The sequence below is a fragment of the Chlorocebus sabaeus genome, chromosome 21 (assembly GCF_047675955.1).
Source record: "Chlorocebus sabaeus isolate Y175 chromosome 21, mChlSab1.0.hap1, whole genome shotgun sequence".
In the NCBI taxonomy this organism is placed as follows: Eukaryota; Metazoa; Chordata; class Mammalia; order Primates; family Cercopithecidae; genus Chlorocebus; species Chlorocebus sabaeus.
In genome coordinates this window covers 76,639,284-76,665,140 of record NC_132924.1, presented here as the reverse complement: position 1 = coordinate 76,665,140, position 25,857 = coordinate 76,639,284, and the positions used below count along the sequence as shown (strand labels likewise).

The window sequence follows — 25,857 nt, the reverse complement described above, 5'->3', positions numbered from 1 at the left end:
GGCACGATGCAGTCCTATGGCAGCAGCACTCCCCAAATGGCTCCCTGCTGCAGCTGTTCAGGTCTCAGGAGTGAGGCATGAGTGACCTAGCATGAGTTCGCTGTCTGGTGCATTGCCTTCATGGGGTCTCCAAATCACCACCCATGCTAGTGTCAGAGTTTGTGTGGGTAGTGGCACTCTCCCACAGCTCAGATTGCAGCACTCTGTGGCAGGGATGTGGGCTGCTGAAGCTCTTTCCCCATAGTTCCAAGCCCCACTAGGTTCCTGGCCAATCTCAACCATGCTGGCTACTTGTTTCCGTCTCCTTTTGTGCCTCAGGTGTTTCCTGTGAGTTCTCTATTAATCTTTAGTATTCTCTCCTAGATTCAGGGTATGGATATCTACTCATAATTTTTGTTCTTCCTTGTGGAAAGGATGAGTGTCTGATATCTCTGGTCAGCCACCTTGAACTGGAATCTTCTAAAGTTATCTTTCACTATTAAGTCACCTCATACACTTAACTTGTCACAGCCTTTTTGTGAGGAAACAAATTTGCAGATCTCTTTCATTGTATTGTAAGGAATACAGTAAGAAGGAGTGATATTTGGCTTCCCCAGTATCAAATCTGAATTAATTAGGGTTCTCCAGAGAGACAGCATCAATAGGATATGTATATATATAGATACATGAGAGGGGATTTTTTTTAGAGGAAATTGGTTCACACAATTATGGTGGCTAACTAGTTCCATGATAGATACCTGCAAGCTGGAGACCCCGAGATGTCAGTAGCATGGCTCAGTCTAAGTCCAAAGGCCTCAAAACCAGGGAAGCCAATGGTGTAATTCTCAGAGAGAGGCTGGAAGCCTCAGGCCCCAGAGAGCCTCTGATGTAAGCCCTGGAGTCCAAAGGCTGGCAAACCTGAAGTTCTGATGACCAGGGAAACAGAAGAAAAGTCTGTCCTAGATCTCAGAGATACCAGTTTGCCTTCTATATTTGCTTTCTCTTCACCTTCTGGCTAATTGGGTGGTGCCACCAACTCTGAGGGCAGATCTTTCCCACCTGGGACTCACCCTCTCAGACAGGCCCCAAATAATGCTGCACCAGGTTTCTAGGTTTTCTTTAACCCAGTCTAGTTGACACCTGAAATTAACTCCACAGTCCATCTCTTGTCAACTCGGCACCCATATGCATCTCTTTAAACCATACTTATTTTTCAAATAAAGACAAGGTAATAGTTCCACCGAACATGATGCAACTAACATGATGTGACAATCCTGCATGATCCCCTCCCCAGAATTAAGCTTTCAGAACGTCAACATTTGGGATTTTTATCTTTGGGAATTGTGGTTTGGGGTATTTTCGATGTTAGAAATTTTAGGTTTCAGGGAGTTTCATCATTCAGGATTTCAACTCTAGGGATTATGGTGTTCATGATTGTGTCTTTTGGGTTTATGATCAGCCTACATTCTTATGTGCTGTGGCTGCAATTTATGGGGAACATTTATGTATCTCAATTACCTCAATAACTTAAGAGAATTTATATAGTCTAGCTATACCTATCCAAGTTGAAGTAGTGACTACTGAGGAAAAGAGCCCTGGGACAAAATTTCCAAAATGTCTGTGTGTGTGGTGTGGGGCGGGGGGTGCATGCAAGCACGCACATGCACATGCTTGTAAGACACATTTACTTATTTATTCAGCAAATATTTATTGAGCATCTATGTGTATGTGTACAAAAGTGCTGTTCTGGACACTGAGAGTACAGCAGTGAACAAAATGTATTGAAGGCTAAAAGAGTTATAAGACGTTATTATATCAGACTTTCACTACACATAGATTGTTAATGATTTAATGCCTCCTTACATACACGTAGTCAAGTTGAGCTATCTTACAATATAAATGATCCATTTAAATGATTATTGAAATAAATAATAAAACAATAAATTAAAAATCAGTTAATGGGAAGAATGAAATCAATGGACTGAGAACATGAAGTGAATTCGTTTCAAGAAAGAGGCAACAAATTTAACTCTTAGCTTCCTGGCAGCTCAGACAAAGAGAGAAAATATAGGCTCATTTAGTTCCCATTGTTGAGTAATAAAAAGGAAAGCAGACACATTCTGATTTTTTTAAAGATGTGCTTTTTTTTGGCTTTGTATTTCAGAATAAATTTATAGCATGTATGCTTGTACTAGATAGAAGAGGTAACGCAGAGATCAGTATTTTTAACTATATCATTTTACAAAAGATAAACATTTTTCAAGTAGGCACTTCTTAATTGAATTCTAGAAAACAGCATTAATTGTCACCCATGATAACATTAATCATGACTCAGTCAAGGCATTTCTGTTCAGAACTGAGATGATATAATAAGTCTATTTGCACTGCTTCCTGATGACATAGCATATGGTTTGTATGCTCATTATTGCCATTCAACAATATTTCCAGCTTTCTTTTTCCCTAGAGGATTATACTTTCCCCATAGCCTGTAAAGTTTGGCATGTCTAAATGAAATGTGAATGAAAATGAGACATTTGGCTTTAAGAGCCCATGTACACTTTGCCATCTTCCCTGCTCTGTGGAAGCTTGTATTGAGATGAATCTTATATCTCAATGAGTGTCTACAATAAGCAGACACCCTTGCCAACCTGCACTGGACATATAAAATAAGCAAGAAATAAACTTTTTCTAGGTTAAACCATAGAGACTGAGAGTTGTTTGTTGCCACAACATAACCTATCTCATTCTGACTTATATGGTAAAAGCTTAACAATCCATAGACATGTCTTATTCATAAAGTTCTTGGAGGTTATTCTGTTTGTGGCATCATTCACCTAATTTAGCACCAGTTTACTTTGCATCATCTGGCAAGATAAGCTGGTTGTGCTCTCTGCCTCCTTGTTACTTAGATGTGCATACCTCAAAAAATTACACAACAGCCCTTGGTAGGCAAACTTCCTGGATAGGGAAGGAATTTGTTTGGTCAAGGATGTGCAAGTTTCTGTGCTGATCTGCTAAACTTTGAAACATAATCTTTAAACACCAGCTGTCTCAAGAAAGTTTGTCAATCAGTGGTTACAACTCATAAGTAATTTATTTGTCCTTATGCTAGTGTTCTTTGTAGTTTATCAAAATGATATGCAAATGCCTTCAAAATGTGTTGTGTAGGTGGCAGAGTTGATGAATTTACCACCTTTCATGACATTAACAATTTGACTTGCCATATGCTTTAGTTAGGATACAGAGCCAGCTACTATGACAGAGAAACACACAAATGATTAACAAATTTTCAAAAATATAGAAGTTCATTCTTTCTCATATGCTGGTCCAGAAGTGAGCAGTTCACAGTTGACAAGTTGGCTCTGCCATCCTGAACATGTGACTTCCATCTCTGGATCCAAGGCAGCTGTTCCAGACCTTACCATCTCTTAACCACTGGAAGGAAAACAGAGTCAGGGATAAACAGATAAATTACTTCTTAAAAGAAAAATCCAAGATGGCTGAATAGGAACAGCTCCAGTCTACAGCTCCCAGCGTGAGCGATGCAGAAGACAGGTGATTTCTGCATTTCCAACTAAGGTACTGGGTTCCTCTCACGGGGGCTTGTCGGACAGTGAGAGCAGGACAGTGGGTGCAGCCCACCAAGCATGAGCCGAAGCAGGACAAGGCATCACCTCACCCAGGAAGCGCAAGGGGTCAGGGAATTCCCTATCCTAGCCAAGGGAAGCTGTGACAGATGGCACCTGGAAAATCAGGTCACTCCCACCCTAATACTGTACTTTTACAATGGTCTTAGCAACCAGCACACCAGGAGATTATATCCCACACCTGATTCGGAGGGTCCCACACCCACAGAGCCTTGCTCATTGCTAGCACAGCAGTCTGAGATCGAACTGCAAGGTGGCAGCGAGGCTGGGGGAGGGGCACCTGCCATTGCTGAGGCTTGAGTAGGTGAACAAAGCAGCCAGGAAGCTCGAACTGGGTGGAGCCCACCGCAGCTGAAGGAGGCCTGCCTACCTCTGTAGATTCTATCTCTGGGGACAGGGCATAGCCAAACAAAAGGCAGCAGAAACCTCTGCGGATGTAAATGTCCTTGTCTGACAGCTTTGAAGAGAAGTAGTGATTCTCCCAGCACAGAGTTTGAGATCTGATAACAGACAGACTGCCTTCTCAAGTGGGTCCCTGACCGCTGAGTAGCCTAACTGGGAGATACCCCCCACTAGGGGCAGACTGACACCTCACACCTCACACAGCCGGGTACCCCTCTGAGATGAAGCTTCCAAAGGAACAATCAGGCAGCAACATTTGCTGTTCAACAATATTGACTCTCTTGCAGCCTCCGCTACTGATACCCAGGCAAACAGGGTCTGGAGTGGACCTCCAGCAAACTCCGACAGACCTGCAGCTGAGGGTCCTGACTGTTAGAAGGAAAACTAACAAACAGAAAGGACACCCACACCAAAACACCATCTATACATCACCATCATCAAAGACCAAAGGTAGATAAAACCACAAAAATGGGGAAAAAACAGAACAGAAAAGCTGAAAATTCTAAAAATCAGAGTGCCTCTCCCCCTCCAAAGGAACGCATCTCCTCATCAGCAATGGAACAAAGCTGGATGGAGAATGACTTTGACAACTTGAGAGAAGAAGGTTTCAGACAATCAAACTTTTCTGAGCTAAAGGAGGAATTTCTAACGCATCACAAAGAAGCTAAACACCTTGAAAAAAGATTAGACGAATGGCTAACTAGAATAACCAGTGTAGAAAAGTCCTTAAATGACCTGATGGAGCTGAAAACCATGGCATGAGAACTACGTGATGAATGCACAAGCTTCAGTAGCTAATTCAATCAACTGGAAGAAAAGGTATCAGTGTTTGAAGATCAAATGAATGAAATGAAGCAAGAGAGAAGTTTAGAGAAAAAAGAGTAAAAAGAAATGAAAAAAGCCTCCCAGAAATATGAGACTATGTGAAAAGACCAAATCTATGTCTGATCGGTGTACCTGAAAGTGATGGGGAGAATGGAACCAAGTTGGAAAACACTCTGCAGGATATTATTCAGGAGAACTTCCCCAACCTAGCAATGCAGGCCAACATTCAAATTCAGGAAATACAGAGAATGCAAAGAAACTCCTTGAGAAGAGTAACTCCAAGACACATAATTGTCAGATTCACCAAAGTTGAAATGAAGGAAAAAATGTTAAGGGCAGCCAGAGAGAAAGGTTTGGTTACCCACAAAGGGAAGCCCATCAGACTAACAGCAGATCTCTCGGCAAAAACTCTCCAAGCCAGAAGAGAGTGGGGGCCAATATTCAACATTCTTAAAGAAAAGAATTTTCAACCCAGAATTTTATATCCAGCCAAACTAAGTTTCATAAGTGAAGGAGACATAAAATCCATTACAGACAAGCAAATGCTGAGAGATTTTATCACCACCAGGCCTGCACTACAAGAGATCCTGAAGGAACCACTAAACATGGAAAGGTACAACCGGTACCAACCACTCTAAAAACATGCCAAAATGTAAAGACCATCAATGCTAGGAGGAGACTGCATCAACTAAAGAGCAAAATAACCAGCTAACATCATAATGACAGGATCAAATTCATATATAACAATATTAACCTTAAATGTAAGTGGGCTAAATACTCCAATTAAAATACACAGACTGGCAAATTGGATAAAGAGTCAAGACCCATCAGTGTTCTGTATTCAGGAGACCCATCTCACATGCAGAGACACATATAGACTCAAAATAAAGGGATGGAGGAAGATATACCAGGCAAATGGAAAACAAAAAAAGGCAGGGTTTGCAATCGTAGTCTCTGATAAAACGGACTTTAAACCAACAAAGATCAAAAGAGACAAAGAAGGCCATTACATAATCGTGAATGGATCAATTAAACAAGAAGAGCTAACCTAAATATATATGCACCCAATACAGGAGCACCCAGATTCATAAAGCAAGTCCTTAGAGACCTACAAAGAGACTTAGACTCCCACACAATAATAATAGGAAACTTTAGCACCCCACTGTCAACATTAGACAGATCAACAAGACAGAAAGTTAACAAGGATATCCAGGAATTGAACTCAGCTCTGCACCAACCAGACCTAATATACATCTGCAGAACTCTCCACCCCAAATCAACAGAATATACATTCTTCTCAGCACCACGTCACACTTATTCCAAAATTGACCACATAGTTGGAAGTAAAGCACTCCTCAGCAAATGTAGAAGAACAGAAATTATAACAAACTGTCTCTCAGACCACAGTGCAATCAAACTAGAACTCAAGATTAAGAAGCTCACTCAAAACCGCTCAACTACATGGAAACTGAGCAACCTGCTTCTGAATGACTACTGGATACGTAACAAAATGAAGGCAGAAATAAAGACGTTCTTTGAAACCAATGAGAACAAAGGCACAACATACCAGAATCTCTGGGACACGTTTAAAGCGGTGTGTAGAGGGAAATTTATAGCACTAAATGCCCACAAGAGAAAGCAGGAAAGATCTAAAATTGGCACCCTAACATCATAATTAAAAGAACTAGAGAAGCAAGAGCAAACACATTCAAAAGCTAGCAGAAGGCAAGAAATAACTAAGATCAGAGCAGAACTGAAGGAGATAGAGACACAAAAAACCCTTCAAAAAATCAGTGAACCCAGGAGCTGGTTTTTTGAAAAGATCAACAAAATTGATAGACCGCTATCAAGTCTAATAAGAAAAGAGAGAAGAATCAAATAGATGCAATAAAAAATGATAAAGGGGATATCACCACTGACCCCACGGAAATAAAAACTACCATCAGAGAATACCATAAACACCTCTACACAAATAAACTAGAAAATCTAGAAGAAATGGATAGATTCCTGGATGCATACATCCTTGCAAGACTAAACCAGGAAGAAGCTGAATCTCTGAAAAGGCCAATAACAGGCTCTGAAATTGAGGCAATAATTAATAGCCTACCAACCAAAAAAAAAGTCCAGGACCAGATGGATTCACAGCCAAATTCTACCAGAGGTACAAGGAGGAGCTGGTACCATTCCTTCTGAAACTATTCCAATCAATAGAAAAAGAGGGAATCCTCCCTAACTCATTTTATGAGGCCAGCATCATCCTGATACCAAAGCCTGGCAGAGACACAACAAAAAAAGAGAATTTTAGACCAATATCCCTGATGAACATCGATGCAAAAATCCTCAATAAAATACTGGCAAACCGAATCCAGCAACACATCAAAAAGCTTATCCACCATGGTCAAGTGGGCTTCATCCCTGGGATGCAAGGCTGGTTCAACATATGCAAATCAATAAACATAATCCAGCATATAAACAGAACCAAAGACAAAAACCACATGATCATCTCAATAGATGCAGAAAAGGCCTTTGACAAAATTCAACAGCCCTTCATGCTAAAAACTCTGAATAAATTAGGTATTGATGGGATGTATCTCAAAATAATAAGAGCTACTTATGACAAACCTATGTCATACTGAATGGGCAAAAACTGGAAACATTCCCTTTGAAAACTGGCACAAGACAGGGATGCCCTCTCTCACCACTCCTATTCAACATAGTGTTGGAAGTTCTGGCCAGGGCAAAGGCAAGAGAAAGAAATAAAGGGTATTCAGTTAGGAAAAGAAGAAGTCAAATTGTCCCTGTTTGCAGATGACATGATTGTATATTTAGAAAACCCCATCGTCTCAGCCCAAAATCTCCTTAAGCTGATAAGCAACTTCAGCAAAGCCTCAGGATACAAAATCAGCATGCAAAAATCGCAGGGATTCTTATACACCAGTAACAGACAAACAGAGAGCCAAATCATGAGTGAACTCCCATTCACAATTGCTTCAAAGAGAATAAAATACCTGGGAATCCAACTTACAAGGGATGCAAAGGACCTCTTCAAGGAGAACTACAAACCACTGCTTAACAAAATAAAAGAGGACACAAACAAATGGAAGAACATTCCATGCTCATGGAGAGGAAGAATCAATATCATGAAAATGGCCGTACTGCCCAAGGTAATTTATAGATTCAATGCCATGCCCATCAAGCTACCAATGACTTTCTTCACGGAATTGGAAAAAACTACTTTAAAGTTCATATGGAACCAAAGCCTGCATTGCCAAGTCAATCCTAAGCCAAAAGAACAAAGCTGGAGGCATCACGCTATCTGACTTCAAACTATACTACAAGGCTACAGTAACCAAAACAGCATGGTACTGGTACCAAAACAGAGATATAGACCAATGGAACAGAACAGAGCCCTCAGAAATAATGCCACACATCTACAACCATCTGATCTTTGACAAACCTGACAAAAACAAGAAATGGGGAAAGGATTCCCTGTTTAATCAATGGTGCTGGGAAAACTGGATAGCCATATGTAGAAAGCTGAGGCTGGATTGTTTGCTTACACCTTATATAAAAATTAATTCAAGATGGATTAGAGACTTAAACGTTAGACCTAAAACCATAAAAACCCTAGAAGAAAACCTAGGCAATACCATTCAGGACATAGGCATGGGCAAGGACTTCATGTCTAAAACCCCAAAAGCAATGGCAACAAAAGCCAAAATTGACAAATGGGATCTAATTAAAGAGCTTCTGCACAGCAAAATAAACTACCATCAGAGTGAACAGGCAACCTACAGAATGGGAGAAAATTTTTGTAATCTACTCATCTGACAAAGGGCTAATATCCAGAATCTACAAAGAACTTAAACAAATTTACAAGGAAAAAACAACCCCATCAAAAAGTGGGCAAAGGATATGAACAGACATTTCTCAAAAGAAGACATTTATGCAACCAACAGACAAATGAAAAAATGCTCATCATCACTGGTCATTAGAGAAATGCAAGTCAAAACTGCAATGAGATACCATCTCACAACAGTTAGAATGGTGATTATTAAAAAGTCAGGAAACAACAACCTCTCCAGGTGCTGGAGAGGATGTGGAGAAATAGGAACACTTTTACACTGTTGGTGGGACTATAAACTAGTTCAACCATTGTGGAAGACAGTGTGGCAATTCCTCAAGGATCTAGAATTAGAAATACCATTTGACCCAGTCATCCCGTTACTGGGTATATACCCAAAGGATTATAAATCATTCTATTCTAAAGACACATGCACACGTATGTTTATTGCGGCACTATTCACAATAGCAAAGAGTTGGAACCAACCAGAATATCCATCAATGATAGACTGGATTAAGAAAATGTGGCACATACGCACCATGGAATACTATGCAGCCATAAAAAAGGATGAGTTCATGTCCTTTGTAGGGACATGGATGCAGCTGGAAACCATCATTCTCAGCAAACTATCGCAAGGACAGAAAACCAAACACCGCACGTTCTCACTCATATGTGGGAACTGAATAATGAGAACACTTGGACACAGGAAGGGGAACATCACACACTGGGGCCTGTCGTGGGGTGGGGGGGGTGGGGGAAGGGATAGCATTAGGAGATATACCTAATGTAAATGACAAGTTAATGGGTGCAGCACACCAACATGGCACATTATACATATGTAACAAACCTGCACATTGTGCACATGTACCCTAGAATTTAAAGTGTAATAAAAAATAAAAATTAATTAATTAAAGAAAACTCCTCCTTACTTTTTGTTTAGATTCCTCAATAGAGCCTAGGATTATATTTGTATAGTTACCTATTGCTATACAACACACTTCTCCAAAATTTAAGAGCTCAAAATGATAATGATTTGTTATCTCTCATGGTTTTGTGGGGTTGGCTGGGCAGTTCTTCTGGTGGTCTTCCTGGGCTCCATCATCTGGCTGCACTCAGTTGATGAGTTGGTAGGAGTCTGGGTCAGCTGGACCTTTCTCTCCATGTTGTCTTCATCTCAGTATTTTTCAGTTAGGTGGGCTCTAGCATTCCAAGAGAGGAAAAGTAACTGCAAAGCCTCATCTCATTTGCCACATCCTTTTGGTCAAAACAAGTCACAAAGCCAGTCTAGATTTAAAAGGTGGCTAAAGAGACTTCCTTTTTTAATAAGAAGTGCATTAAAGTTGCACTGCAGAGGAGCATATACAAAAGGAAGTGTGATTAAGTGGGAGGCATTATTGTAACTATATACCATGGTCTGTTTTAGGCCCATTAATTCACATCTCTTCCACTTGAAAAATGCATTCACTGCCCTCCCAAGACTCCCCAAATTCTTATCCCATCACAGCACCAGACACCAAGTCCCTGGTTGTATTATCTCCATCAGGTTGGGATGTGAATGTGGGTCCTTGATGTCTAGACCTGTAAAGACAGGTAATCTACTTTACCCTTACCCAACATAAAATGGTGAGACAATGGCAGGATAACCACAGTAGACATTCCCACTCAAAAGTAATAATAATAGTAATAATAATAATAATGGAAAAGGAAGGAATGGGAAGCACATAGCAGTCACTGGCCCTCAGAAATTCCAAATGCAGCAAGAGACTGGTTACTAGGGCTCCCTCTTCTCAGAACAATGTCCAGGACAAGAACGTTCCAATGATTAAGACAGGTCTGTTCCCTGATAGTAGTTCCTTCATCCACTGTTCTTCTTAGCTCTTGATTGTACTCTCCAGGTTTCACCCCCTGAGAACATCTTTATTTTTCCATAAGAACATATCTCTGTTTGCAGCTACATAGCTATGTCATCCTGCTTTCTGCCCATCTCCAACTGTGCAGCCCTTGTACTCCTCACCTCCAGTACTGCCTTCCTACCTCCATACTTTCCAAAACTGTGGCCCAATTGCAGCTCTTCCAGATAGATCAGTGTAATGTGCCATGAAGTTGGAGAACATCAAGTGGCACATCATTGCTACAATGATACAATGAGGAGCCAAGAAATACAAATCTTGTTTCATTTCCCTGAAGTCCAATAATAAATTTACAGCTGAAGGAGGACGGGAAGGCATAAGAATGACACAGTGGACTTTGGGGACTCAGAGGGAGAAGTTTGGGAGGAAGGTAAGGGATAAATGGCTACAGTGTACACTGCTCAGGTGGTGGGTTCACTATAATAAAACCTCAGAAATCACTAAAGACCCATGTAACTAAAAACCACCTGTCCCCCAAAAAACTATGGAAATAAAAAAAATTAGGTAATAAAATATATAGCTGAATCTGAAACTGAGGTGTGTTTGATGTTGGGTGGAATAACCCAGTTGGTAAAGCCACATATGAGAAGTAAGAGCAGGTTGTCCTTAGCATCACAAAGTGAGCCAGTATTTTGAGGCTCCCAATGTATCAATATTTTCTTAGACCTCAGCTTTTGGAAGACAAAATATTCATCATTAGAATCCAGCGTCATGGTTAATTTGGATACCATCCAGCTTGCTGGCTGATGGCATTTGTGATGAAGAGCCCTCAACTAAAGAACAGTAAATATGTTTCTACTTTACCCCAAGTAAATGAGCTGTTGTTGCTCCTTCTGCAATATGTTAAACTCAGATATCTCCAAATGCGGTGTTGGAAAACTGAGAATTCTAAGTGTTAAAATTGTTAAAATTCAGAGCTGTTTTGCCATGAGGCAAACATGCTTATAATAGTTACAAGAAAATTGCTCTTTCAGAAATAAGTCTAAGCTGATTTTCTCAAAGGAGCCATTTGTGCTCATATTAATTCACTGGGCTCTTGCCTACAGAAAACACATTGGTGATGGCGAAAATATGCTGGTATACCTCTCACAACTCTCAGAGACATCCCCATCCAAGCAGTATGCTATGTAGCCTGCTCTAGGTATCCTATGTAGAGTACAAAAAGTGGCTGTCTCTGGGCAGGACTAGAAAAAAAGTTGCTTAGAATTCCGCAGAATACCCTGCATCTCTGCACAGGACAAGCAGAAACCTTCCTAGTTTGAGAGGCAGATGCAACATCACATTGAATTGTGTAGTGATGGAAGGGTACGGGTGTAGAAATGGATTCACTCAGGCATCCTCCAACCAAAAATGAAAATTGGGGTAGGAAACAAAGAGAAAGATTGATATCTTCTTCTTTTTCCCTATCTGGGACATGCAAAACAAAAGGGGATGCTTTTTGAATAGAACAGTCAAATCACACTATAATGTACTTTTTTTTTTTTTTTTTTTTTTGAGATGGAGTCTTACTCTGTCACCAAGACTGGAGTACAGTGGTACGATCTTGGCTCACTGAAACCTCCACCTCCTAGGTTCAAGTGATTCTCCCACCTCAGCCTCCTGAGTAGCTGGAATTACAGGCATGTGCCACCACATCCAGCTAATTTTTGTATTTTTAGTAGAGATGGGGTTTCACCATGTTGGCCAGGCTGGTTTCGAACTCATAACCTCAAGTGATCCACCTAGGTCTCCCAAAACACTGGGATTACAGGCGTGAGCCACTGCACCTGGCCTATGATCTATTTCTAATAAAATTACATAAGATTAAACTCTTTCTCTCAATTACTACTTCCTCTAAATTATTTCTAGACCTTCCTATCAAGTCAAGACCTCTATTAGATACTCTTTTCTATGTCCTTCTTAATGGTTGTCAGAGTTGCACAGGTGCATTTATTTGTGTGGGTGTTTGATTAAGTGTGTCTCCTCACTTAACTGTGGGCTACATGAAGGCAGGAACCATGTGTGGGTTTTGCTCCTCATGGTATTACTAGCATTAGTACTGTGCCTAGCGTGCTGTAGATGCTTTCTAAATGTTAATTGAATGAAGGGATGTTGAATAAGGAATAAAGACCTGCAGTAGGTGTTAGCTATAATAAAGACATCTTCCTTTTTCATATTTTTCCAAAATGTATCCAGTGTAACTTAAGAAATCATTGTTCCACATTCTGTGTCTCCTTGAAAAGGCAAGAATAGAACATGTGCACAAATACATTAGTAGTCACAATTGCAAGGCTGTATCTCCTCTACTTTAAAAGCATAGACTTGAGACATACTTATTAACTTTAGCCTACTTATTTCCTTCCTTCTTCTGATGGTCTCTCAGTGACTAGTTTTTATAATAAATTATTTACCAGTTCTTCCGCCTATTCCAGAAACCCTGAGGTTGCTAAATCACTTGTGTTCAATCCCAAGATTTTGCCACTGAGAGGAGAACAGAGTGACCGTAGACATCGGGAACCAGACATAACTTGGAGAAATGGAAATGAAGCAAAGCGTGCTGAGGTCATGGCCAGTGAAATCTTTATTGCTTTGAGTTGCACCTTTCAACAAAAAACAAACTAGCAAAGATTGAAAGAAGGGAAAAAGGAACCATCTCTTGCCCTTTCACTCTGAAATACAGTCTTCTATCTAGGACTCGCAGCTATGATTCACCACGTTCCGGACTCGCCCTATTAACCAAATGATTAGTCTTTTGGTGTTTTTCTTTTTTAAATCTAAATAAGTATTCCTTAGTACTGAGCTCCTGGGGTCTTTTACCTTCTCAAACACGTAACAGTGCATTCTGCTTCTTGGGTCTATAGGATTCTTAGGATCTATAACTGCAAACAAGGATACCTCCTCATTCTGGCCAAATCGGAACTTGATTCTCTTAAAATAAAATCTGTAAGAGCCCAAGAATCAGAGACAGGTCAAAGGATTTCACTTGTCCTTCATTCAGTATCAAATTGCCAAAGCTTTTTCTAAAATTCTACCTAAACTTAGGATTCTTCAACCCTCTGAATGCTTCTGGGCCCAAATCTGAGCTGGTTTCTTCCATGAAATGGGGCAACTGATGGAGAGATGCCCTCATCTTGCCCAGGCGAAAAAGCCTGGGGTGGGGGAAAGAAGTTTTCCTTTCTCTTTCATCACTTCCCTTACCAGAGATGCTGTGGATCCATGTTTCTCTGGGTTCTATCATAGCAACATAAAAAAGAAGAAGCAAGCATGACTTCTAATCCAAGAGGACTTGTATTAGGGAATTGGCGTGTTTTCCTCATTTATCACAGACATGCAGTCTATCTTTTGGAAGAGGCATAGGGGCCTTAACACTTTCCTTAAGAGTAGTTGACAAATGCTGGTATTCATTATTTCCCTTTACTTCCTTCAAGAGGACAAATACCTTCAGAGGCTGAATAATGTTTCAGCTCCAAGGGAAGGAATTTTCCCAAGGTCCATGACACTAAGACAACCGTACCTTTTTTTTTTTTTTTTTTTGTTTTGTTTTGTTTTGTTTTACTTTTGCTTTGTTTTTCTAAACTTCTTTAATTCAATTCTTTTTACCTTAAAAAGAATAAGACCAATATATTTCAAATTAGCTCCAAAGGAAATATATTTGTATGTTTACCTTCCTCTTACACTGAAACTGGGGCTTGGGGCTTATGTTAATAGGCAATTATCTCAAAAATTTTTAAACCTAATAAACAACATTACTAGTTACAGTTTATAAAGTTGCCATGAGTAGGTAACTTAAAATAATGAAGGGGAGGAAAAAGCCAAGGTTATGGTTCAGTGCTGCCAAATTTCCAAAGCCACTTGAAGAGCCAAAAAGAAATCCATTCTGATCTTGCCATGTTATCCTCACAAGAATAGAGGGGAGAGGGAGCCGTCTTTATCTATGGTTTTAACAATCTTCATTAATCTTTAAGATTATTTATCCTTGTGTACTAAGAAGCTGGATTAACTCAAAAGTCTATAAATATTGGCAGCAAAATAAATTGTAATATATATATACTAATACATTTTCATCCTTTGATTATAGCGGAACTGAGAAGGAAGAGATATTTCCCTGGTATGAAATCACAGGGGTGTGCGTGCGTGTGTGTGTGTGTGTGTGTGTGTGTATGTTTCCATATGTTGGAAAAGAAAAGATGTATTTTAAAAATTGGAAAGCAATAGGGACAAATTTTAGTTTGGCAACCTCAAAACTATTGTTCTAGAAGATGAAGAACTGGGCAGTAGCCCAGCCCACTAGTGTTCCAGGGTTTTGAAGTACTGGGACCAGGTCCTTCTTTTGTTCATTGGCAGTCAAAACTGGTGTTTGTGATTTAAAGATGACAGATGAAGAGGAAGGGAGGGAAGGCACAGGTGAATAGAGCTGTCAGTACAAACTTAACTCTTCCCCGCCTGAAGCATGTCAACAGCAAATAGCCAGAGTTCCCTTATCTGTCCTAAGAAAGACAGATTGTTTCAAACGTTCCCAAACAGCCTCTTCTGCAGATATCCATAAACTGAGCATGATAGTAGGGTGAAATATTAATTAAGTAAAATAATGGAATATCTTTCTGGATTTTATTACTAAAAGAGCAGAAGGTGAGAAAATATTCAAACATTTATGCTGAAAAAGAAATCAGTCTGGGCATGATGGCTCACACCTGTAATTCCAGTACTTTGGGAGACTGAGGTGGGCGGATCACATAAAGCCAGGAGTTTGAGACCAGCCTGGCCAACATGGTGAAACCTCATCTCTACTAAAAATACAAAAATTGGCTAGGCATGGTGGCATATGCTTATAATCTCAGCTACTCTGGAAGCTGAAGCATGAGAATCTTTTTTTTTTTTTTTTTTTTTTTTTTTTGAGACAGAGTCTCACTCTGTCACCCAGACTGGAGTGCAGTGGCACGATCCCAGCTCACTGCATCCTCCACCTCCCCAGTTCAAGCAATTCTCCTGCCTCAGCCTCCCAAGTAGCTGGGACTACAAGCACGTGCCACTGTGCCCGGCTACATTTTGTATTTTTAGTAGAGACAGGGTTAGCCAGGATGGTCTCAATCTCCTGACATTGTGATCCGCCTACCTCGGCCTCCCAAAGAGAATCTCTTGAACCTGGAAGGCGGAGGTTGCAGTGAGCCGAGATCACCCTACTGCACTCCAGCCTGGGTGACACAGCAAGATGCTATCTCAAAAAAAAAAAAAAGAAAAGAAAAGAAAAGAAAAAAAAGGTCTGAGAGAGAGACAGCTTATGAAGGTTACGTGCAGTCAAGCAGACATGACTTTGAAATAAGTATTAAGTCTCTGTTGAATTTTTCTGAATTTTTCTATATTCCAATGCTTTGATATGAGATGTTGGTACAAGAAACAGGTGTGTTGTTTTTCCCAACAGCAAGACCAGATTCCGATGGATCCAGGAGAGCAGCTCACAGAAAAACGTGCCTCCCTTTGGTTTAGATGGAGTGTACATATCCGAGCCTTGTCCCAGTTACTGCAGTGGCCATGGGGACTGCATTTCAGGAGTGTGTTTCTGTGACCTGGGGTATACTGGTAAGGCTAAATACATGTGTCTGAGGGTTTTATTGTAAAATAGTCATCTCTAGTTGCTGTGTTTCATGTTATTCTCCCAAAGAAAAAAATTCTGAATTTATTCTTCAAGTCTAGGAATTGTAGGAATTCGCAACCCAGGCACGTGAGATGCTAGGATATTTTGTAGTTTTGAGCTGCCCCAGAAAGGAAACATGCTAATACAAATTTCATTTCCTAAAGAGGATTTATTATTCATAGCAGTAGTAATTCATATTGCTTGAGATCCTACTTCATGCCAGACATTGAGGTTCTTTTTATTTCACCCCCTTTAATTCTAACAATAACTCTGTCATAGTACTGTAAGCCCTATTTATATTTAAGGAAACTGAGGCACAGTAACTCTCCCGAGATCATTCAGCTGGGAGTTGCTGGAGCTGAGTATCAAACCCTGGCAGTCATTCTCCAAACCCCAAACTGAAGCTCTTAACCACATGCTGCGTGGCTGCACGGCCTCTGTGAGCCCTTACGTCGCTATCTATAGGAAATGTAATTTTACACATTAAAAATAAAAATGCATCTTATGATAAACCCAGGTCTGCCAAAAGAGTACTTTATGAGAAAAGTATCTCTGACCACAGTGACCTTTGGATGTTGCTACAAGCAAAAATGAAGAGCTGAGATTAAAGAGTAAAATTGGAGAAAATATTATAAGCTTCAAAATCTTTTTTTTTTTATTTTTCCTGGAGACAACTTCAAAAGGCTTCTTCCCAGCTTTTCAGTATTCCAGCCTTCATCTGGCGCGTGACCAAAGACAAACATATGTTGTTGCAGGCCTTCTATGGAGAGTGCTGTCCCTCACAGTTTCAAGGATTTTTTTTTTAATTTGAGACTGACTGCCCCTATTGATTCTAGAATAGGACAACAAATGAGCAAATTTTATTGTGAATGAAATCTGTTTCTCAGTTTACACAAATCCTCAGCAGTAGGAACTATGAAAAGGTATGGTTCCCAATGTCTTCCCAATGTCTGTCTCTATCAAAAAATAAAAACTTACACAGGCAGAATAGTGTTTTTGATGATGGTAGTGATGACTGTCTTTCAGACCGACAGTTGTGAGATCCAAATTTTCATGTGGCCTCTCTCCCCAGTGTTAATCCATATGGACATTCTTCCTTTGCCCATGTGTTGAATAGACCTTCTCATATTTGATGATTCCAACAAAGCATCTCTCCTCTCTATTTTTTTTCTGAAGCGGCACAAGGAACTTGTGTGTCCAATGTCCCCAATCACAATGAGATGTTCGATAGGTTTGAGGGGAAGCTCAGCCCTCTGTGGTACAAGATAACAGGCGCCCAGGTTGGAACTGGCTGTGGAACACTTAACGATGGCAAATCTCTCTACTTCAATGGCCCTGGGAAAAGGGAAGCCAGGACGGTCCCTCTGGACACCAGGAACATCAGGTAAGAAGTATTAACTAGTACACTTTTTCACAAACATATTATTTACCACATGACGTGGTCTAACCTAAAACATTCTGTTCTGTTATTGAGAATTTATACAATAATGTTTCTGTATATTGATTATGATATGTAAAAATGAAGATGACTTTAGCTTTGCAATAAAATAGGTGGTTTCTACAAAAACCATGACGCAATTCATGAATCCATGTGTGGTCATCACCAAGGCCTGTGTGTCTACGGTATGCCAGCTTGATTTTCTAAAGTTTGATGTTATTATGAAAACCATTTGGCATTATTCTTAGCGTGTGCTGTGTGAAACAAAGATTTTTCCAACCTTACATTCTATGTCCGAAAATGATGCATCCTCGTTTATCTAAGTTGATTTGTATTCACTTATTGAAAATGGTGCCCAGAAATATTAAATGACTATACTGACACCTACTGGTAAAATAAAGAACTGTTTGGTTTTTAAGATCAAAGGGAATAATAGTATACCTAAAATAAAACTGCTTTTTAAAAGAGCAATTAAATTATTTGAGAAGTGGAAGAAAGGAAATAGAAAAAAAATGTTTAAAATTTTTAGACATCCTCACAAAACTGGGGTCCTGTGTCATATTTTTTCTGCCTTCAATTTCCATCCCTTTCCATCTGCATTGTTCTCTCAGAGGTGTGCCTGTCAAGCAGGTACTCTCTGTCAGTCGCTATGGACTGAGGCATAATTTACATCATACTGACTGAAGGCCTGCTGTGAAAAATTTAGCCAAGTGAGTCTAAATCAGCAACTGACAGGTAATTATCTGACTCTAAACAAATAATGGTATTCAACTTCTTAAGTTAGATTTTTCCTCATCTTGGCTGGATGCGGTGGCTCACACCTGTAATCCCAGCACCTGGGGAGACTGAGGCAGGTGGATCACTTGAGGTCAGGAGTTCAAGCCCAGCTCCTGGCCAACATGGCAAAACCCTGTCTCTACTGAAAATACAAAAATTAGCCGGGTGTGGTGGTGCATGCCTATAGTTCCAGCTACTCAGGAGGCTGAGGCAGGAGGATCACTTGGGCCCAAAAGGCAGAGGTTGAAGTGAGTTGAGATCGTGTCACTGCACGCCAGGCTGAGTGACAAATGTCTAATGTAGATGACGGGTTGATGGGCGCAGCAAACCACCATGGCATGTGTATACCTATGTAACAAACCTGCACGTTCTGCACATGTATCCCAGAACATAAAGTATAATAAAAAAAAAAAAATCTTCATCTTGAGTTTCCAATGATAGTGTTAACTAGATTTAAGGAATTTCAATTTCCATTTTATGTAATTCCATTTCAGTAATTCCATTACATTATAACAGACTGTCACAATGAAGTGATATTCAACAGTTTCCTTTTGTTTAGATCATTATTACAGAATAAAATGAATGGTCATATTAATTAACTTTTTCTAAATGGTTACCGAATTGGCTTACTATAATTTATGTATTTTCTGCTTGTCATATGCCCTTTGAGTTTGAAAGTAGTACTTACTAATTACAGGAGGTTTTCTTTCTAAAGTATCAAAAAGCAAATGGTTAAAACTCTTCTAAACTCTTATTTGTAAGTAAACTGAAGTTTTTATTCCCCAGACTCGTTCAATTTTATATACAAATTGGAAGCAAAACTTCAGGTATTACCTGCATCAAACCAAGAACTAGAAATGAAGGTAAGCTGCTATATTTCCTTGGAAATGACAGTTACTATTGGCAGATTAGTCCTTTTTCCTCCCAAAGTTTGGCCAGGATTTTGCAAACTGATACCTTACCCTGAATCATTCCTTCTCTTCTCTTCTGCTTTGTAGAATCGGCAGCTGCACAGAGCCATGATCCCTAAGATTTCTTATACAGATTCTTAGGCCTGAAATATATCATGACTGCTCTGGGTGTAGGCAGAATTGAAGTGACATTTGTTTTAGGGAACCCTATTTCTCTATACTATCCATAGGGAGGCACAAAAAAAAAAAATCCTAAAACAATATCAGAGACTCTTACATTTAGCATGGAAGCTAGAGACTTGTTCGCATAGGGCATTACTGAATGCAGATCAAAGTCTAGTTCCGCCCGTAAACTTATATTCTGGGCAGACCAGAATCCTTGTGTAGGAGAAGTTCTTGGCAATAATAAATGTTATCTTTTACTGAGACTTATTATATGCAAGACACTATTCCATGTGTTTTACTGGTGTTAATTCATTTTATCTCCAGCCTACCCTTTTGCCATAAGTAATATAATTAGTTCTATTTTGCAGATGTAGAAACTGAGGCACAGAAAGGTCAAGTAACCTGCCCATGATCGTGCACTAAATAAGTGGATGAGCAGGGATTCAAAGCACTCACGCTGGCTCCAGAATTTATGCCATAACCATCATACTATACTGCTTCCCTCCTTGTGCCGAACTCCACCCTTCCTAGGCACTCATACCATCTTCGGCTTCAAATGATGCCGTTCTGAAAGAAATGCAAAAGGCTTGAAGCATAGGTGGCCTCTAGGAGCTCTACAGATATGATATAATTCCTTAGGGGAACTTGAATGTGAACTGACTCCTTGCACAAAATTCATAGGTTTCTCAGATGTGTCCTCCTCCAAACTGTGGTCTCAGCAACATGTGAAGAGTTTGCACCTTCTAAGTTTGTTAATATCTCAGTATGACTGTGTAAAACACATTGGCTTAAACGGTACCTATTAGTCAGTAGAGCTACCAGCAGCTGTGTTCATCAGCTCTCCATTTCCTTGGCTGTCTTATCACTAACTGAAAGCTTTAATAACTTTTACTGAATATCTCAGTACTTTTAGTCTAGTAATTATCCAAGTCATCTATTTACTGAAGCAGTATAGAAGGTTTTATAGACCGTTTTTGCATTCCGTAATCTCTTCAATAAATATTTATTAAGAATCTATTCTAAGCCAGACATTGTTCTAGGTGCTTTTGTTGATACAGTATCACCAAAAGACAGATATGTCCCTCGTGATGAGATAGGTTATGCTGCAATAATAAATAAACCTCTAAATATCAGTGGGCTAAAATAAAATGATTTCTTCCCTGTGCTACATTTTCTTCATGAGTCACCCGAGGTCCTCATTCCAGCACCCAGAATAATGAGGTGGCTGCCGCATAGATTCTGGATGTTGCCAGCCATGTGGCAGAGGGAACGAGAAAGTGTGGTGAAGGGGAAGAGAAGCATAAACCTACCATGCACTAGAGGGTGAAGAACCAGTGGGGCACTAATGACCACCTAAGGGTAAATCCCTGTCCTCAGGGGAGCTTACATTCTAGTGAGAAGACTCAGGTAGTAAGCAATCAAGAAAGGAAATAAGTAAGAAAATGTTAGATTGTAAGGGTTAGACAGAAACAAATAGCCTGGTGAGGTGGAAAGTAAACTTATGCAGTGGGAGGTGCTGATTTAGACTCAAAAATAGTCTGGGTGGGGGCTCACCAAGGAAGTGACATTTGATACATTGAAATATAAGGGAAATTTTTGTGTATAACCCTTCTGAAAATTACAAATCCATACCCTTATTTATGTATGACCTAAAAAAATAAATCCTAAGAAAGTTAGAATAGAAAGCATCTGCTTATCGTATAATATAGACAGGAGTCTTTGCTCTGTATTGACCTTCTGTTTGCAAGTGCTGTTTTCTGCCCTGCGATGCACATTGCCCTCAGTATCCTTTTAGTAACAAGCAACTTTTTCTCAGCTTGTCTGGAGCCACTTTCATAAACTCAGTGCCGGCCATATAATTCACATCCCACGGGCATTTCTTAGCCTTTTATTGAAAACTGGTTGTTAAAATGTAAATCTGCTTAAATCCTTGAACAAATCTCTTCCAGTGATGAAAGTAGAGATTCTTTACTTACTCAAGTTGAAGCATCAATTTACATATTTGGAATTAAAATCAAAATTATGCTATTTTCAGTAAGACTGGGCAGAACGCAGATGGAGCTGCTGTTTAGAAAGAGAAGTGTTTCACATGCCTTGAACACTCGGTAGATGAGTTACAGGGCCTGGTTTATTCAGATATACAGTGTGTTAGATGACATGGCTAATGAGGTTCGCAAGTGATATGAGATATGTATATTGCTGTTTCACTTTCTTGCATTCCTCGACCCTCTCATTCTTATCTGGGAGGCTCTCCTTCTTTGTCCTTTGGAATTGGGGCCCTCATCTCTTTAGACCTTGTTACTGCCTGAAGGTGTATGTGGCACTCCTGAAAAAGCCAATGAGGAGGAAGGCAGAAACCAAATGAAGTATGCACCTCCTGAGCCATGTTTCTTATAATTTAATGTGCACCTGAGTCATTTGGGAGGCTTGTTAAATTGCAAATTTAGATTTAGTAGGATTGGAGTGGTATGCTACGTAACAAATTATCCCAAAACTAAGTAGCTTAAGACATCAAATATTTGTTATCTTACAGTTTCTGTGAGTCAGGAATTTGGGAGCAGCTTAGCTAAATGGTTCTGCCCAGGGTCTCTGGTGAGGTTGCAGTCAAGACAAAAGGCAGGAGGGGTGCAGTCACTGGAAGACTTAGCCAGGGCTAGGTGATCTACTTCCAAGATGGCTCGCTTACATGGCTGTTGGCAAAAGTCTTTAGATCTTCTCTGCTGTTGGCAAGAGGTTTCAGTTTCTCACCCTGTAGACCTGTCCATAGGCTGCTCAAATGTCCTTACTAAATGTAGGCTGGCTTTCCCCAGAGCAAGAGATCTGAGAGGGAACAAGGAATAAATGGCAATGCCTTTTATGACTGTTTCCAAAGTTACACACCATTACTTCCACCATATTCTATGCATTAGAAGCAAGTTACTAAGACTATCCACACTCAAAGGGAGGAGAATTAAGCTCCACTTTTTGAAGGGAGGAGTGTCAAAGAATGTGTGGACATATTTTTTAAACCATCACAGGTTATAAAACCTGTTCCAAGGTGATGCAGGTGCTGGTCTCAGACCATACTTTGAGTCGAAGGCACTATAAAGGACCAGCCAGTGACAGTTTATCTCATGATGCTTCATTTCTAGTATTATCTACCTTCTGATTAGGACACCCCAAAATAACTAAGTAATCTCAATCTCAGCCTCTCTCTCATCTTATTAAACTTAAACCATATTAATACAAATTAGTAACCACAAGAAAACCTGAATTTTGATGTGTCTGCACCCTCAGACATCCAACATCACACTAAAAAGCCCATAGGACATATCTTGAGCAACGTCAGAGTTTGGAGACTGGAGCTTATGCCACACATTCCTCAACTTGACTAGAATAAAGACAGCCTTGCTTCCATTTTCTTCATGAACTTTAGTGTGACTGTCCCTTTCCCAGCATGTGGGTCTCACCTTAGTCAACAGAACCTGTAACCCTCATCCCCACACCTGTATACAGCATGGTTTCTCCCCAGACAGTTCTGTTATTTGAACATATTTTCATCCTCTCATTCAGTCTAATGAGTTCTTTCATTTCAAATACAGTAGGTTTTATTATCTTGAGATTTCTAATTTTAGCATATTTGTCATTTTTGTTCCTGGCATCATCCTTTGTCAGATGTAGTGGCAATAATTCCACGTGCAATTAATTAGCCATAAACAGCATTCTTTTAGCACTACACTTTATTATAATATTTTTGACACTAAAATAATTATCCAACATGATAAAGGGTTGAGAAATTCTTGTTAGTCAAGAATAGAGAAATAGAAAGGTTCTATATAGCCATATATATATATATATATATATATATAATTTTCCAAAAGAGTTAGAATTTGCCGAGTGCAATGACTCATGCCTTTAATCTCAGCACTTCGGGAGGCTGAAGCAGGCAGATCGCATGATCCCAGGATTTTGAGACCAGCGTGAGCAACATGGCAAAACCCCGTCTATACAAAAAGTACAAAACCTAGCCAAGCGGGGTGGCACACACCTGTAGTCCCAGCTACTTGGGAGGCTAAGGTGGGAGGATCACTTGAGCCCAGGGAGGCAGAGGTTGCAGTGAGCTGTAATCATGCCACTGCACTCCAGCCTGGGTGACAGAGTGAGACCCTGTCTCAAAAAGTAATAATAATAATGAAAATAACAACTTTACTGAGCATAATTTCTATGAATATTCAAAAAGTGGTTCAGTATCCCTAGTCGTAATTATGAATATGCAGTGCCAGTCTTAGGAAAATTATGGAATAGGCAATTAGATCAATACCCTCTACCACTCTATCCCTTCCTAACAAAGAGGGGGTATAAAGGCTGGCACAGTCTTATTCTTAACACGGGCACTGATTTATATACCTAGTTATACACACACACATATGTACATAATTAATTCCCACAATTTCATCCTTAGCAACCTTTTCCTTTCATTCAACATTACGCTTTCTCTGCACCCTCTTTTAGAAGGGACATGAGGTCCCTTACACGTTAATGTGCAGTTCCCTGGATCTTATCACCCTAGTGACAGAGGAGGGGCATGGATGACTAGGACAAGAAAAGGGGAAAAGGTGACACAGAAAAACAAAAGGCAGACTAACGTTGGAGAGGCGGGAGCCTTTCTGCTTTGCCACTTAATAATTTGGTTTCACTTAGGCTTCACTGACCAAGGTCTGACAAAGTGTGAAGTGCGAGTAAAGGGATCTTTCTGCTTAATAGAATTTCAGACCAGGCAGTGCCTATTGCCTTGTGCTTCGGCAACAAAGAACTACTTGATTTTTTGCCAGGGAGATTGAGATATTTCTTCTGAATATGTAATAATGATATGAGATTTTGTAATGTTCAGAACAGAATCTAAAATTCAAATACATGATCTATAGTGGGTTTTTATGTTCCCCTTACCAACTTACTCATCACTCATACAAAGCTGAGTAGTCTTATAAGAGCTTATGTATTTTTTCCTTCATTTCCTGGGAATCAGTGCATTAGAAACTGTCAAAAAATTGATGAGCCTTCAGGTCCACTAATTCATTCCTTGGAAGTTACACGAATATGCCCTCTTATTCTAGGAGACACAATTTGAGGTTGCTGCAGTCTCACCATTTAAGAAATACTGTTCCTTCCCTCTAGGAAAGTGTCCAAGTAACTGGATTTATGTCTTTTAACTCAGGGCTTATTGTTCAGTATTCAAATGACAATGGGATACTCTGGCATTTGCTTCGAGAGTTGGACTTCATGTCCTTCCTGGAACCACAGATCATTTCCATTGACCTGCCACAGGAGGCGAAGACACCTGCAACAGCATTTCGATGGTGGCAGCCACAGCACGGTAACTTACTGCTCGCTCCAGCTTTCTGGTAGCTTTTAGGTCATGCAGTATCCATAACCACCTTGCACTGTGTGTTTCTTAATTTGCTGTCAATTTCTAGACAATTTGATTTAAAATCACTGTCATAAAGATATTCATATTGCTATGTAACAAACCTTCTCTAACCGCCTTTATTCATCTGATTGCAGGGAAGCATTCAGCCCAGTGGGCTTTGGATGATGTTCTTATAGGAATGAATGACAGCTCTCAAACTGGATTTCAAGACAAATTTGATGGCTCTATAGATTTGCAAGCCAACTGGTATCGAATCCAAGGAGGTCAAGTTGATATTGACTGTCTCTCCATGGATACTGCTCTGATATTCACTGAAAACATAGGTATATATTATCACTAGATAAAAGGAGAATATTTGATTAACTGAGAACTAAATTAACTAAAACTCAGGAAGAAACTTTCTAAAACTGTGCCTAATTACCCATGCTGAGGGTGGCTCTCAGGGAAAAAAAGGAAGTTTTATTGTCCTAAGACGACTTGGTGATCCTAGTGATGGTTTTTGTTGGAACTGTCTTTCACGGAACGTGAATGATATGAGTAAGGCTTCTTAAAAGAAGAGCAAAAAAAAATCTATGAGAAGACATTCCTGTGTTTCATACCTTGTAGACTTGAGACTCTATGTTTAAAAAAAGATAGATGTTTGAAGTGGTAGATATCCCAATAACCCTGACTTGACCATTGCATATTGTATAAATGTATCAAAATATCACATGTAACCACAAAAATATGTACAACTGTAACATATCAGTATTTTAAAGACACTATGTTAGCCCTTTCCAAGGTGGTAATGCTTTTCAAATTAGCAGCCTTCCATATTTCCAAATCTGTGGTAACCAAATAAAAACAGAAAACATAAGAAGAAAAGTCAAAGCACATATGGGGCATTAAAGATACGCCGTGATTTTTGTTTGCTATTGAAAATGTTTATTATAAGCATAAAC

General features: G+C 39.8%; 1 protein-coding gene across 2 annotated transcripts in view; it reads left to right on the top strand.

Annotated features, from left to right (window-relative positions):
- Positions 1–25,857, top strand: part of RELN (reelin) — a 516,825-nt gene that overhangs the window by 396,985 nt on the left and 93,983 nt on the right. For both annotated transcript variants that reach the window (XM_073009223.1, XM_007982474.3), the window contains exons 29-33: positions 16,006–16,163; positions 17,395–17,602; positions 19,220–19,296; positions 24,704–24,862; positions 25,051–25,239. In XM_073009223.1, coding sequence (XP_072865324.1) covers positions 16,006–16,163; positions 17,395–17,602; positions 19,220–19,296; positions 24,704–24,862; positions 25,051–25,239 — 791 coding nt within the window. The remainder of the gene's footprint in view (positions 1–16,005; positions 16,164–17,394; positions 17,603–19,219; positions 19,297–24,703; positions 24,863–25,050; positions 25,240–25,857) is intronic.